The following is a 14,695-nucleotide window of genomic DNA, read 5'->3' on the forward strand; positions in this document are numbered from 1 at the left end:
CTCACTAGGCGCACACACAACCACCGCGCTGGGGGAGAAGCTATTGGCCAGGGCGCTGCCGGCATGTTGCTATGGGAGACGCAGCATTCCCCAGAGACACATGCAGCGCCCCCTCGTCACAGAGAGGCAGGTACCTGCAGTAGGGGCGTTCTGCGACTTGAAGAGGCCCACAACACCCTTGCCGTGCAGCCCCCCCGATCTCAGCAGCACGGCCTTGGTGCGGGAGTTCCTCCAGCAGATGACAGGGAAGCGGTTCTGGCGGTAGCAGCGCGAGATCCTCTGGATGGTGTTGTCCTGGATGCTCTGCGGGACGATCAGCAGCCCCGGGTAACTGCAGGAGAGAGCACAGGCCATATGCCACCGTCATGCCACACTAGGGGAATGGCGCAGCAGGGAGGAAGGGGATGCCACAGGCGGGCTGCCCCCCAGAACTGCCTGTGGCCCATGCGCCAGGAACCCGCCTCCGGCAGATGGCCCCCCACACGGGGTACCCGCCTCTGGCAGACGGCCCCCCACACGGGGTACCCGCCTCTGGCAGACAGCGTACATGTTAGATACCCACCTCCGGCAGACGGCCCCCCCCACATGGGGTACCCACCTCCGGCAGATGCCCCCCACACGGGGAACCCATCTCCGGCAGACGGCGTACATGTTAGATACCCACCTCCGACAGATGGCCCCCCCACACGGGGTACCCACCTCCAGCAGACGGCCCCCCCACACGGGGTACCCACCTCCGGCAGACGGCCCCCCCACACACGGGGTACCCACCTCCAGCAGACGGCGTACATGTTAGATACCCACCTCCGGCAGACGGCCCCCCCCACACGGGGTACCCGCCTCCGGCAGACGGCGTACATGTTAGATACCCACCTCCGGCAGACGGCCCCCCCCACACGGGGTACCCGCCTCCGGCAGACGGCGTACATGTTAGATACCCACCTCCGGCAGATGCCCCCCACACGGGGTACCCGCCTCCGGCAGATGCCCCCCACACGGGGTACCCGCCTCCGGCAGATGCCCCCCACACGGGGTACCCGCCTCCGGCAGATGGCGTACATGTTAGATACCCACCTCCGGCAGACGGCCCCCCCCACACGGGGTACCCACCTCCGGCAGACGGCCCCCCCACACGGGGTACCCACCTCCGGCAGACGGCCCCCCCACACGGGGTACCCACCTCCGGCAGACGGCGTACATGCGGTTCACCGTGGAGATGCGAAAGGGCTCATTCTTGGAACGGGTGAGGCTATTACTCAGCGTGCCCAGCCCCATGCGTTGGTAGTCGCGGCAGCAGGCTCGCTCGACTAGGTGGCTCATCGTCATCTTGTCTGAAGGTTTGATGATGGTGGAGGGGGTCAGGGTGCTCCTGTCTATCTCTTCAGACACTGCACAGGCAGAGGGAAGAGGTGGGGTCAGGTTGCTCGGGAGGCCACAGCCCCAGCAGGGGGAGAGGGAGACTGGAGCTCTGGGGCCAGGGCACAGTCTGATGCACCCCAGGCCTGGCCTTGCTGCAGCAGCGACAGAAGATGAGGGCGCAGCTGCCCCGTCCTGCGGTGCCAGTGTCACGGGCCACCCAGGAATGGGACAGATGCTGTGGGGACTGAACCCAGGAGTCTCTGGATTGAAAAGCATGAGCCTCTACTGGCTGAGCTAACCGCCCAGCCGGGGCTGAGCTCCCAGCCTGCAGCAGCTCTGTGGTTTGGCACCAGAGGGGGACAGAGCCAGGCTGCGATCCTGCAAGTGACAGCAGGTGACCAGGCCAAGCCACCGCACACTGCAGGGCAGACCCCAGCTCCTGGGCGCTCACAGGCTGAGACCCCACTGCTCACCCACGACGCCTCCCCCCCGCAAAGGCTTCCCACACAGGGGGCAGCCTGTTTGCCAGGGAAGCTCCCAACCTGAGATCTCATCCTCGTCATCCTCCTGGAAGTGCTGACTGCTGCGCTGCTCCCAGGTAGGCGGCGTGTACTTCTTGCGGGTCACGTACGGTCGGCCAATGGTTTTCTTGGCATTCTTCATCAGGTTCTTGGAAAGCGTCCTGGAACAAGAGCAGGGGACGTGAGGCCAGCCTGGTACCAGCCCCAGGCCCGACACGTCACGGTGTGGCCACAGGGACCCTGCCCCTAGAGGGGGGCTCCACAGACCTCGCCCAGCCCAGTAGGAGAGGGAGAGACCCCAACACTCAGTCAGACCATGAGCAAAGCAGAGGCAGGAGCATCCCTTGGTGCCACCCACAGACATACTTGCACTAACCCTGCCACTGAGGGGCCGGGGAAACAACCCTCCCCAGCTCCAGCAGACTGGGGACCACCAAGACGAGGCTCCCACCCGGGAGGATAGGACAGCCAGGCAGTTACCATGGGCCACGTCAGAGATGGGGGCTAAGAGACCAGCCAGCTCCTGCCAGGAACTTCCACTCCCCAGACAGCAGCAAGATGAAGGGGGCAACCCAGAGGTGCCTGGACCCCTTAGAATCCGACTGGGCAGGGAATCAGTCAGAGTTGAATGACACCAGCTGCCCCCAGCCTCAGGGCCTCATGGAGATCCTGGATCAGCTCTGACAGAAGCGTCAATGGGGGCAGAGGACTGGCTCTCTCAGGTGCTGGTCTGGCCCCGTCACCCTCGTATCTGAGCACCGACTAACTCTCTGCGCCCCCCATGAGGCCGGGCACCACTCTGGTCCCCACAGGCCAGATGAGGAGCCGAGGCAGATGGCCAGACTTGCCCAAGCTCACACAGGATGTCTGGGGTGAAGCAGGGAATTGAACCTGGGTCTCCCGCGTCCTAGGCTAGCCCCCCAGCCCCTGGCCCATCCTTCCCCTCAGCATGGCGCTGGGCAGGACCAGTGCTGCTCTCTTCACAGCAGACAGGGGGATGCTAGCTATAGACTGAGCTCTCAGAGACAGCACAGGTGCCAGTGGCTGCCAGTTCCCCAGAAGCAGCCCAGCACCCTCAGGGCCTGGGACGCAGGAAGCCAACGCTTCCCGCAGGCTAGCAGGGCTTTGGGAGGAGGGCACAGGACAGGCTCTGGGGGCTCTGAGCTGCAGACACGGAGAGGGTCCAAAGAAATGCCAGTGCTACACCTGCCTAACCCTACTGCTGTGGCCACCAACTCAGGCTGCGCCGGGGCTCGGAGACAAAGGAACACAACCGGCACCCAGCCCAGGGCATGGTGCGGATGGACAAACACTTCCAGGATTCACCCTCCAGAGCAGCTGCAAACAGAGGCAGGCACAGTCCCCTTGGGACCATATGGGGAGCTAAATCCTCCATCTAGCCCGTACGGCTGCAGTGGGGTTGGGCCCTAATCCAGCCTGTACCATAATGGTGGAGAGAGGCATCAAGTTTGCAGTCCAGCCTGTACCATGATGGCAAAGGTGGGATTAAACCTGCAGCCCAGTCCGAAGCCCTGGGAGAGGGAGCCTATCAAGCCACAAGGGAAGTCCCAAAGCCCTTAGCATGCAGAGTGGGTGAAAGGAAGAACCACTGGGAGCAGTGAAGGCTACAGCCTGAGCCAGTGCCACCTTGCAAGCCCCTGTCCAGTGTGAAGGTGTCTTACGTGGATGAATGGCCAAGGTGCCCGAGGGATATGACACCCACTGCCAGGCCCTGGAACATATCAGTCACCTGCTGGGAGCTGGGTCACAAACACACAGGAGAGACGCTTAGACGTCACACAGCACCAAGCCCAACGCAGCAGCAACCAGACCACCAGCAGCTACAGCACTTGCTAGTTACAGAATGCGGGTGGCACGACACGGGGCCCCATCATGCACAGGGCCATCTCATCATCATCCCCAGTGCTGCCACCCTCCTGCAGGGCTGGGATTAGACCAGCAAGGGGATTCCCGACAGCCAATGCTACTGCTTCACAGATTTGAGAAGGGGTCCCTACGCCGCCCCCTTCCCTTCTGCTCGGGGCTGGACCCGCTGCCTCTGAGAGCCCAGGCCAGGAGCCGAGGTACGTGACTGCAACCTGTTCCTGGCCTCTTGTCCCTGGGCTGGGAAAGCTTTGGAGCCAGTGAGCCAAGACCCCAGTCCTGGAGAGGCAAGCTCAGCTACCAAGAATGCCGTTGCTTTGCTCAACAGTAAGCCTTCTGGCTGGTAAGGGAGGAGCGAGGTCGGGCTCTGAAGGGAGTCTGCTCAGCGGCTCTCTGCCGGCTGGATTTGGGATGGGGCAGAGGCGATTCCTTGGGGTTTCAAACAGGGACCCAAAGGATGTCCTGTGTCCCACGCTCCCTGGCAGCCCAGTCCCACCGCAGCATGGGGTGGCCTAGGGCCCCACTCCCCGGCAAGGGGGCAGAGAACCGCCGATACCTGAGTGAGGGGTTTTTCTCCTTGGCCTTGGGCTGCATGGCTTGCTTGGGTGACTGGCCCACGGTGAAGGCGAAGGTGCCGCGTACATGCTGGGGATAGCGCAGCTTGTGCAGGTGCTTCCTGAAGACCTCGGCGCTCTCTGAAGCCACCTCCTCGTCAAAGGCGATCCGCAGCAACTGTGGGGACAGCAGAGTGGGCTCAGACTGCCGCTGCGGGGAGGGCCTTCACCCGGCCCACGTCAGGGCCAGGACCCCAAGGGAAGCACATTTAGCACACAGCCTGGGGCAGAGCCAACAGCAATGTGCCTGGGACCAGCCCACCAGGGCAGCTCACCCCTTTGCGGCTCACTCAGTCCAGCACCGATGGCTACTTTTGTCCAACGCCCCCAGTGGCTTCACAGACCCTACCGGATGGTTACTCGGTGTCCCTGTGCTGCCATCCCCGCTCCCAGGGCAGGCTGAGAGATCTGCTCATGTCCCCAGCTGCCCAGCTCCACACCCAAGCAGCAGTGTAGCCAGGTGGACGTTTCGGCCCTAGAATGAAGGCAGGTCCATTTCCTGCAGCACTGCGAGCGCACAACACCCCTGGGAGCTAGGGGATGTGCAGTGACCCCAATCTATAGGTCAAATAAGTCAGAGTTGGAGCTCAGGAGATCCCAGGCCCCAGCCCAGTGCTCTGTCCACAGGAACATGCCTCCTCCCCGTTAAGCATAGAAACCGGCCATGTGTTTGCAGTCAGCCACTGCCTGGGGTTCCAGCAGCCCCTCAGGCTGGACGGGAGAGGGAACCGCAGCACAGACCGGTTCCCTGCGCTGCTCTGAGAAGGGGCTCAGAATTGCATCATGGGCTGATCTGCACTGCCAGGGAAAGAGCTGTTTTTCCATGGGGCAGCCAGGGAGCAGATGTCACCTCAATACCTAGCTCGCCCTCTGGAGAAGGGCTGGCATGACAGGGCTACTCAGCCGTTGCACTTCGTCCTCACTCCAGATACACACAGGAGAGGAGAGCTGCATGAACACTGGAAACATGAGGTGGTCAGGCTAGCGTCCCCCCAGCGTCCCCCCCACGCTTGGGCATTCTGCAGCTGGCTCTTCTCCCTCAACCCAGCCTCCTCCCTGCACCCCAACTTCCAACCCAGTATCCCAGGGCTACGTGAAGCCAGAATGGCTCTCGTGTCAACAGCTCTCATGTAACACAGCAGGAATGGAAGTCTGGGAGAAGGCAAATGGGCTGACCTGCCCCCCAACACCAACAGGACCACCCTGGTCCACCCACATCCCTGCCCCGCGTGTGGTCATCAGAAGCTCTATTCCTACGAAATGATGCTTTTTATTTCCATATACAGAGAGCTCACTACCAGGCAGGAGTTTGGAGAAAGGCCCGCTGCCCAAATCTGTCATGTCTTCCTCCAAACACACTGGGTCAGTCACAGGAGGACAGGTCTGGTGCCACAGCTCATGTCATGGCCACTAGTAGCAGCAGGCAATATTCTGTGGCTGCACAACAGGGTGCAGCAGCCAGCGATGCAGTGCAGAACAGCACATCTCCTTTGCATAGGAGCATGCAAAGGCAGTGAACTGGAACAAGGCTGCATCAATGAACCTGACACTTATTTGATAATACTGGCCTTACGTGCTTAAGTACGTGTGTCGTAAGTGACCTAATCCTAAATTGATGCAAGCTGCCAGGGTATGCCAAAGTTCCTTGAAATAGCACAGCATTAACATGTGCTTAACTTGTTTGCATTAGAATGTTTAGTCATGAAAATATTTTCATTTGTTTTAAAAATCAGTGTGTGTTGTGTCTCTGATAGTTAAATCAGCTTGTATACTTTTGTTTCAAGGTGCCAATGCAAAGTTCTAAAAGCCATGTGCACAAGCTCTTTCATGGCTGCGTTACATTAAAATATTTCTAGGAACTCGTATAAACAAGACACTGAAATCCAAGAGTTCTACGAAAAGGCTGTGCATGTTATTTGGTCACTTCGGTTACATCCTTCAGGAAGAGCCACCTGAAGTAGGTTAATCCTACGTGAAAAGGAAATAAGGATTTACACTTCCGTGATTTCCGTGTGTTACCGTCTTCTCTCTCACGTACCCTGTGGTAACAGCCATGTTTGGATGCACCACCCCCGAATTCTCCTATGAAGACTTGTTACCAGCTTTTAACAAATGCCTCTTGCAGTTAACGTTTCTGAAAACCCGACTGGTCTGTGAGAATCCCGCCCCCCGAGCCCTTGGAGGAAGGGATGGTGCCTGTCAGCCCTGCACGGGTGCAATAAGCAATAGGAAAGGAATCAGCTGGGGGTATACGTTGCAGACACCCCACTCCTTGTTCCATGGCTGCAGCACTGCCTGGAACAGGCTTGGGTCTAGCTCAGGTCCTACGCCCCTCAGGGCGCAGCATTCTGTAGGTCTGAGGGGCACATGGGGCTTGTGAGACATCACACCCTAGCACTACCATTGGTCCAGGACAGGACAGCAAATTCTATCCCCTTCTCTGCAATGGAGCCAACAGACCCCAGCAGGCAATGCTCAGCCAGGGGACAGTACTCTCTGGGACCTGCAGGCACCTGGCCTGATGGCTGCCTTTGGCCAGTCAGGCATGCAGCAGCCCAAAAGCCACACAAGCCCAGGAGGTCAGTGTCCCCTCTACTCTGGGGAAACTGCCTGCAGGATCCATCTCCCAGCTGAGGCCCAACACAGCAGTTTGGCGAGGTCTGTGCTCCTCGCCCCAGAAGTCCAGCAGCAGCCGGGAATGCAGCCCAGTTGTCTGTCTGGAGAGTGTTTCCGGCAGGAGTGCTGGGGGGCTCGTCTCACCTGGAATGTGCATGAGCGCAGCTGCAGCACCTCCTGGATGAACTGATCCACCTGGGCCGTGACGTTGATCTTCTTCTCTTTCTGGATGAACTGATCGGCCTGGGCCTGGACGTTGATCTTCTTCTCTTTGGTCAATGAGGCAATGGGGAAGGACCGGACCACCACCTGCTCCCCCACTGGGGCCATGGAGAGAACAGGGGACACGTTAGTCACATGCAGGATAGGGTCTCGAACTGGCTCAGACCACCGATGGGCTGGGACACGCTGCCCTCAGCTGCTCCCCAGTAGCTCCGGGACTGCGCTTGCTGCTCCAGGGCAGAATCAGCCTGTAGCCCAAGGCAGCGGGAGCTACATAAGGGGACCGGCGAATAAAACTGGGACCAAAGGGGGACCTGCTCAGCAAATGCCTCTCCCCAGACCAATGGGCAAACAGCCCCTCCCCTGTAAAAGGTAATTCCATTACAGTACTCTGAGTGAGGCCCCCCCCCCCGGCCACAGCCCGTTCTCAGATCCCCGGTGAGGGAAAAACCACTCACCAGCCCGGACTCCTGCTGGCTCTAAATGGCGCCGGGCTCCGGTTAAGCGAAGGCGAAAAGCCCCCTACAGCAGAATCCTCACTCCCAAGTCCAGTCAGCAGCAGGGCAGGGCCCCAGAAACCCCACCCAGGATGGATTCCCCCTGTTCCGGCAAATCCTCCACCTCCCATGGCTGATCTGCCCGAGGCCCCCGAGGAGCAGTGCGGAGACCGGCCCACCAGGCCACAGGGGATGCAGAGTATGGCGCAGAGGGAGGGTCCTCACCCAGCGGGTCCGTGGGGGTGCCCTTGAAAACGATGCGGTAAGTGGTGAGGAAGATGGCTCCTTCGGCGGGGAGCAGTGGGGGGCCCCCAATATTCCCTCCGGCAGCTTCTTCACGTCCGTCAGGCATGAGGTACACGCGGAGCCCTTCCATGACACACTCCTCACCCACCAGCAGGCTGGGGCGCAACAGCTTGGGCTGCAGGGACAAACAGGAGGAGGGTTGAAAGCCATGGGAGACAGGCCAGCCCCCCCGCACAGAGCCACGACGGCTGGGGAGTGGGGAGAGGTTCGCAGCTGGGCCCCACAATGGAGCTGCTTCAGCTCTTGCTGGAGACCCACTGGGCCCCCGCCCTGCCAGGGCAGATAGGGTTATTCCCGACTCAGCCCCGCCGCCTCAGAGGGGAGGCCCATGCAGGCAGAGGGACCCCTTTGCACCCCACAGGCTCCCTCAGCCATGGTGCAGGGCGTAGGGGGTGCAACCCGGAAGGGAGGGGATGCCCCTGTGCAGCTAGGTAGTACAGACCTTCTGAATAGGAGGGAGCCTCTTGCTCTCCCTGTGCACAGCATCCAGTGTCTCGATGTGCATCTGCACGATGTCTGAGGAGGAAGGGAGACACAGAGTTAACCCTACGGGGCAGGAGCGTCCCGTCCCGGCTGCAGGCCCCAGACAGCAGGAGACTGAGAACACGGGCCTATTGCAGCCTCCCCACTTCCACTTGGGGGAGCACAGCCCTCAGTGGGCAGTGCCTGAGCACACCCCTCCCCTGCTCTGGAGGGGACTCACGGCAGCAAAGCGCTGGCTACAAACCCAGCCCCCTCCCCCAGAGTCCCTCCCCATGCTGGACAAGCTGTTTACCAGGGATCATGATGTGCAGCCCCTTCAGGTGCTCGTTGGTGACGCCGCTCTCCGTGCACACCTTGTCCACGAAGCGGTTGATGAAGCGTACCACGTAGTTGGCCACGTCGGAGCTCTCGGCATCCTCAAACCCACTTTCCGTGTCGTAGCTTTCGGCCACGCTGCCGGCAATGCTAACACAGGGAGACTTGGCTGGGAGCGAGCCCGACCACGCAGCACACGCCGGCTCTCCCCCACACCCCCGACAGCCTTGCTCTCCCGGGCACCCAGGGCCACACACAGAACACACTAGTTCCACCCCCAACCTGGACAGCCTGCCTCCTCCAGGTCCTGGCAGCACATGCCAGCTTCAGTCCCCCCTCCCGCCCAGATCCTTCAGTGGTAGCTCCCACACCTCCCCAGTCCCAGCACAGCCCACCAGCCAGCTACCTGTTGGTGACGAAGCTGTTGCTGACGCTCTCCACGTCGCCTAGCCCCGAGCTGCGCAGCAGCCGGTTCTTGCTGGTGTCGAGGGGCAGCAGCAGGTAGCTCATGCGGTTGGCGTAGTGGATGGCCTGGCTGAAGACCGTGCTCTCCTCCTTCTGGATCAGCTCCTGCTGCTTCTCCCGGCTCATGGTAGGCCACAGCCTCCGCTGCTCCGACGCAATCTCCAGGGCAGATTTCTCTTCCTGAGGCCCCTCCTTGCCCTCCTAATGGAGCAGGGGGACGGATCAGCCCTTTGCCCGAGCAGGAAACCCGTGTGCCAGCTCCCACCCCACAGCGTCTGCAACAAAGCACCTGCTCTCATCAGGGCCTCCTACCCCCATCTCTCCCCAGGAGCCCCAAGCCAAGTCATATCCCAGACCCCCTGCCTTCAGGCCAGTTCTTGCCTCCTCACTAGCTACGAGGAAGGCTGGGCCAGGACGGCCTGGGACTGGTATTCCTGCCGCCCCATCACCTCATCCACGTGGTTCTCCTCATTGCTCTCCAGGTAAAGGGCTCGGATGTGGTTCTGCACGTCACAGTAGAACATGGCCTCCCAGAACTGGATGTTGGTCCACACGACATGTTCCTGCACACAGCTGTAGGCAAACTGCGTGATGCCCGGGCTCAGTTTCTGGGGGGCAGAGAGAAGAGAGGGTCTCAGTGCAGATGTCTCCTGTATGCCAGCCCCTCCCAGCTCACCCATGCTGTGCTCTAGCTGGGAAAGGCAGTGCCCTTGGCCAGCCAGTGGCACCACATACACTGAGCCCCCTCCCTGCACAAAGTAACACTGCACTGACTGCTCCTTCCGCATGCCCAATTAATGCCACAGCAAACCGCCTCTGCTGTCGGGGAGCAAACACTGAGCTCTGCTCCTGCGAAACTGAGGGACTCAAGGTCAACGCTCCCTGGCCTCTGTGACCCAGCTGTGACCCTGCAGCTGGGTGCCACAGCCCTGGTCTCAAGCCCAGAGATGAGCAGCGCCTGAGAGAGGCCCAGCCCCGGCTGCTATGTCTCCCTGACAGGGAGCCCCTGCTGCCACAGAGGGTCTGGCTACACTGCAATGAAAAACCCGCCGCTGGCCCATGCCAGCTGACTCGGGCTTGTGGGGGAGACTTCTGAGCTCTGGGCCCCTCCCACCTCGCAGGGTCCTAGAGCCCGTACTCCAGCCCGAGCCGGAAGTCTACACAGCAATAAAACAGCCCCTCAGCCCAAGCCCCGTGAGCCCGGCTGGCGCGGGTTTTTGACTGCATTGTAGCTGTACCCAAAGTGGCTACCCCTGGGCGGGAGGAACTAGGCCAGTGGCTGCAGAGCTGACATCTCTCCTCACACCACAGCCTTTCAAGGCCTCTCAGACCTGTTGGAGTCAAAAGGGTTTTGGGCCCAACAGGACCGAGGCAGGAGGCAGAGTGGAGCCACCACGCCTGCCTGCGCTCCGGCCCCTGTGGGGTGACCCCCCCAGAGACCAGCCCCTGCATTGGAACAGCTCAGTGGCGCTCTCTGCAGTCATTCCGTAGTTACAGCCAGGCAGACACGAGGCCCTTCTGCCAGGAGCCGCAGCATGCACCAGCCTGCACCGGATACTTACTCGGCAGAAAGCAGTGACTAGTGGCAAAAGTGCTGCTGCAATCCCATGCTCATCCATGGCAGTGCAGTCCTGGGGCAGGGAGAGAGAGAAGAGATTAGCACAGAGCCCTGGAGAAAGGGGCATTCACTATAAGGCCCCCAGAACTACAGACCCCCAACACTGCCCCCAAACCTCATCCCCGCAGCTCTGGAGAGGGGTTAACTGGCATTCACCGCAGGGCCCCCAGAGCTGTAGACTTCCACCCACACTCTGCCTCAAGTACCCTCCAGGACAGAGCTGTGCCGGCTTCTCCAGCATCCCAGAGAGGACCCCGTTCACATGGCATCAGCCCCCCGAAGGAATCCAAGGGTGTGACCGCAGCAGCCCTGGTGAACCCTCGTCCCGCTGCGGCTCCAGCCAGCCCCTTGGCACAGTACCTGTAAACAGCAGTTCATCACGCGGACAATGAAGTCAAATTGTTGGTGGTCCAGTACAGCCCTGTTCTGCTGCACATGCAGGTTCAACTCCTGAGTCAGGCAGTGTCTGGCTGCTCGGCCCTTCATGGCCCTTAGCACAGCTGGAAGCAGCTGCAGGAGGAAGAGCAGAGGGTAGAGCGATGGGACCAAGCTTCCAGTCCAGGCCCTGCTGAGAATTACAGGCTGGAGGGCAGTTGGTAGCAATTGGCGATGGACGTAGGATACAGCGTGCCCGCTGCAAGGCCTGATGCTTTGGAAACTCGCAGACAACGCACGCACCCACCCTGGGGTAGTCAGCACAGCCAGAGGTGACACACTGAGCCCCCGGTGCCGCAATGACCCACACTGCAAACCCACACCCTGGAAAGTCAAATGCAGCCGCACAGAACACTCACTGCCCGCTGCTGGGCAAGGCTCCCAGGGAGCCCAGCCCCTGTCTTGCCCATCTCCACAGGACAGTCCCAGGTGGGGGCAGACACAGACAGTGGCCACAGCATCCCAGATTTGCCAGCCCACACTGGTGAAATGTGGCAGTTAGCCAGGCTCCGTGGCACCATGGGCAAGAGGCGTGCTGATGAAGAGCGTGTGAGGTGGTGGGGGGCAGCCTAGGCAGATGGAGGACTGGACACAGGTAGGAAGCTCTCTCCTCTAAGCGTCTGTGTGATGGGATGGCAGAGACGTAGAGCAGCCAGGGGCTGGGTGTCCTATCTCTCCGCACACCCGCCCCTTTACCACCAGCTCCCTGGGCCCTCACCTTTTTGGCTTCTAGCATCTTGTTCTCGAAGACGTAGGAGATGCAGTTCCTGACCACCTCCAGGCGGCGGGCGCTGTTGGCCAGGGCACTGCCATTGCGCTCCATGATGGCAGCTGGGGAGAAAAGCCACCAGTCACTACACTGCAGGAGCGGGTGAGGGAGGCAGGCCTGTTCCCCTCTGAGGGAGGCAAGCCGCACAGCCAGCCCATCTCTTTGTCCTGCTCTGGGAGGGCAGGGGCTGTGTGTTTGTGACGCCCGCGTGGGTCTCCCCTGCTTCCTCTCCAGCGGACAGCACGGCCCAATTGGCTATGGTGGAGATGAGTGGCCTCAGCGGCACAGATCCCCAGGGGACATGATTCCTGATTCCATGGACTCGGCCTAGCGGTAAAGGGCAAGGGGGATACAGGAAATGGGAACACTGGCCCTCCGGTGCCTTCCGTCCCTGGGGTGCCCAGGACTTCACAGCCAGCAATTCAATAACCCCTGGAGTGCTGGGCAGCAGCCCAATTTCACAGCTAGGCAAACTGAGGCACAAAGAGATACAGTGGCTTGCCACAGGGCATGACGAGTCAGGGGCCTAGCCAGGAACAGGCCCCAGCAGTCCTGGCTCCCCGCTCCCACACTAAGCACGTTGTTTCGGAAGCGAATGGTTTTCTGTGGTGGCAGAGCTGAGCAACCACCAGTAGAGACGCAGAGCGAGCTGCTCGCCTCCCCAAGCAATGCTGGCCCTGCAGATCTCGGCTCACCCTTTCAGAAGAGTCCACTGACTTTGGGTGCCCAATTCGAGGCACTTTGGGCTGGACTGTCTGAGGGGGCTGCATTGGGAGCTGTGGGTGCATCTCCAGCTGGGCACACAAAGGGTGCAGACTCTCCCAAATTCGGGCCTAGCCCCCCATCTCACCTGAAAGGCTCCCTGTGGGCATGAGCAGCTCCAGCACATGGTTAACCAACCCCTAGTTCTTGGCTAAGCCTCTGGGCTGACAATGGGGCCACACCCCAACCTCCACCTTCCCCGCCTCAGCTCATGGCTGCGGGGAATCCCAGCCACACGTAAGCACCATCTCTCCAGCCCTTCCTCGCTGACAGACCCCGGCAGCCTTCTCCACACCAGGCCCACAGCAGGCTTTGAAATCCAACCAAGCTGCCAGCGGTGAGGCCAGTGGTGCCCATACTGGGCTGTGAGCCTGGCAGTGCTGAGGCAAAGCTCCACCTTTGCGTGGCCCTTTACCGTGAGGCTGTGCTCCTCCTGGGAGACATACCAATGGGGGGTCCCGATGGCACCATACACTTCTTCTCCGCCTTCACAGCCGGCGGGGCTGTCTGCAGCTTGGCAGTGGCCTGGTCGATGATCCACTGGACTGTCCCCTCGTCCAAGCGGGGAAAAGGCCTCTGGTGTAAGCGCAGGTAGCAGCCTTCTGTGGGCTTCTGCACCTTGTGCATCGTCACTGCGGGGTATGGGTTCTCCTAGTCCAGCAAGGGGCGTCGGTTACTCTCCAGGACAGACCTGCCATGCTGTGTCCCTGGGGAACTGCACCCGGCGCCAAGGCCAAGCCCTTCCCACACGTTACAAACCAGGAGCCCTCCAGCACCAGGCGCAGAGTACCCGGCTCAGGCCCAGCTGCACTGTGCTCTCCGGAGCCACAGAGACAGTGACCACGCAAGCACACGTGGGGCCGGGAGAGGCTGGACATGCTGGGCAGGTAGGGAACTCAGCCCTCTGCAGCAGGGCAGTGCCCTCGCAAGTCTAACGGTGACCCTGGGCCATAGAGGGCAGTGCTGTCATGCTCCAGAGGCAGTCTCAGCAGAGCGCCCTCGGTCTGAAGGCTGGAGGGGTGGATGGCCAGATCCTCCAGACCAGTTGGGACACACGGGGGAGGAATTACTCTGAACACCCCCACGCCCACCCATGCATGCAGAGTCCCTCCAAACCAGAGAGAACCAGGCAGGCAACGGGTTGACAATTCAAACCACAAGGCCACATTCCACCTGGGCCAGCTCCAAGAACGGTCACCGATCTACCCCTCTGCCACCTCCAGCTGTGGCCGGCAGACGAGGGTTGAGGCATAGGGCTGGAACGTACCCCAAGGAGAAGAGGCTCCCGCACTGGGCATGCAGCACCAGAGGTGAAGGGAGAATGGCACCTCCTTCTGTGGGGGCCCCTGACCCTAATCAGAGGGAGGCTTTGCCCCCATGCCAGGCTCCCACCTCCACCTTATTCCCACCCCCAGACACCCCACTGTGCCCTGCCCACCCCACAGCCCGGCCCTCGGCACTTACGTTTTTATAGAGCTGCTCCGCCAGCTCCTTGATGTGCCGCAGTATTTTCTGCTTGCTCCCCTCCTCGGCACGCATCCGCTTCACTTCATGGGCGACCAGCTGAGGGTGGAGAAGAGGCATGAGGGGCAGCCTCCTGCGTGGAGCACGGGTGCCGTGTTGGCTGTGCTCCTTCGTGCCAGGGCTGCCCCAGCTCAGGCTGTTCCTCAGCTGCTCCTGGCCCATGCAGAGCGCTGCAGCCAGCAGGCCGAGGCTGCTCCCCGGACGTCTTTGGCTCACGCCTCAGTCCCTCGGAGGGGAAAGCAAGAGCTCAGACATGCTCTGCGGCCTTTGGTTATTTACTGAAGGCTGTCAGTGCCAGAGACGGA

General features: G+C 60.9%; 1 protein-coding gene across 1 annotated transcript in view; it reads right to left on the reverse strand.

Annotated features, from left to right (window-relative positions):
- SBF1 (SET binding factor 1) overlaps nt 1-14,695 on the reverse strand; it is a 142,315-nt gene that overhangs the window by 10,802 nt on the left and 116,818 nt on the right. Inside the window, exons 13-28 of the mRNA XM_065423346.1 lie at nt 14,331-14,429; nt 13,313-13,517; nt 12,054-12,166; nt 11,261-11,410; nt 10,845-10,913; nt 9,699-9,890; nt 9,224-9,462; nt 8,795-8,967; nt 8,462-8,535; nt 7,939-8,134; nt 7,238-7,314; nt 7,139-7,189; nt 4,321-4,496; nt 1,902-2,041; nt 1,181-1,388; nt 135-331 (exon numbers count right to left, since the gene is read on the reverse strand). Of these exons, the coding sequence (XP_065279418.1) occupies nt 135-331; nt 1,181-1,388; nt 1,902-2,041; nt 4,321-4,496; nt 7,139-7,189; nt 7,238-7,314; nt 7,939-8,134; nt 8,462-8,535; nt 8,795-8,967; nt 9,224-9,462; nt 9,699-9,890; nt 10,845-10,913; nt 11,261-11,410; nt 12,054-12,166; nt 13,313-13,517; nt 14,331-14,429 (2,359 nt within the window). The remainder of the gene's footprint in view (nt 1-134; nt 332-1,180; nt 1,389-1,901; nt 2,042-4,320; nt 4,497-7,138; nt 7,190-7,237; nt 7,315-7,938; nt 8,135-8,461; nt 8,536-8,794; nt 8,968-9,223; nt 9,463-9,698; nt 9,891-10,844; nt 10,914-11,260; nt 11,411-12,053; nt 12,167-13,312; nt 13,518-14,330; nt 14,430-14,695) is intronic.

Source organism: Emys orbicularis, chromosome 1 (genome assembly GCF_028017835.1).
Source record: "Emys orbicularis isolate rEmyOrb1 chromosome 1, rEmyOrb1.hap1, whole genome shotgun sequence".
In the NCBI taxonomy this organism is placed as follows: domain Eukaryota; kingdom Metazoa; phylum Chordata; order Testudines; family Emydidae; genus Emys; species Emys orbicularis.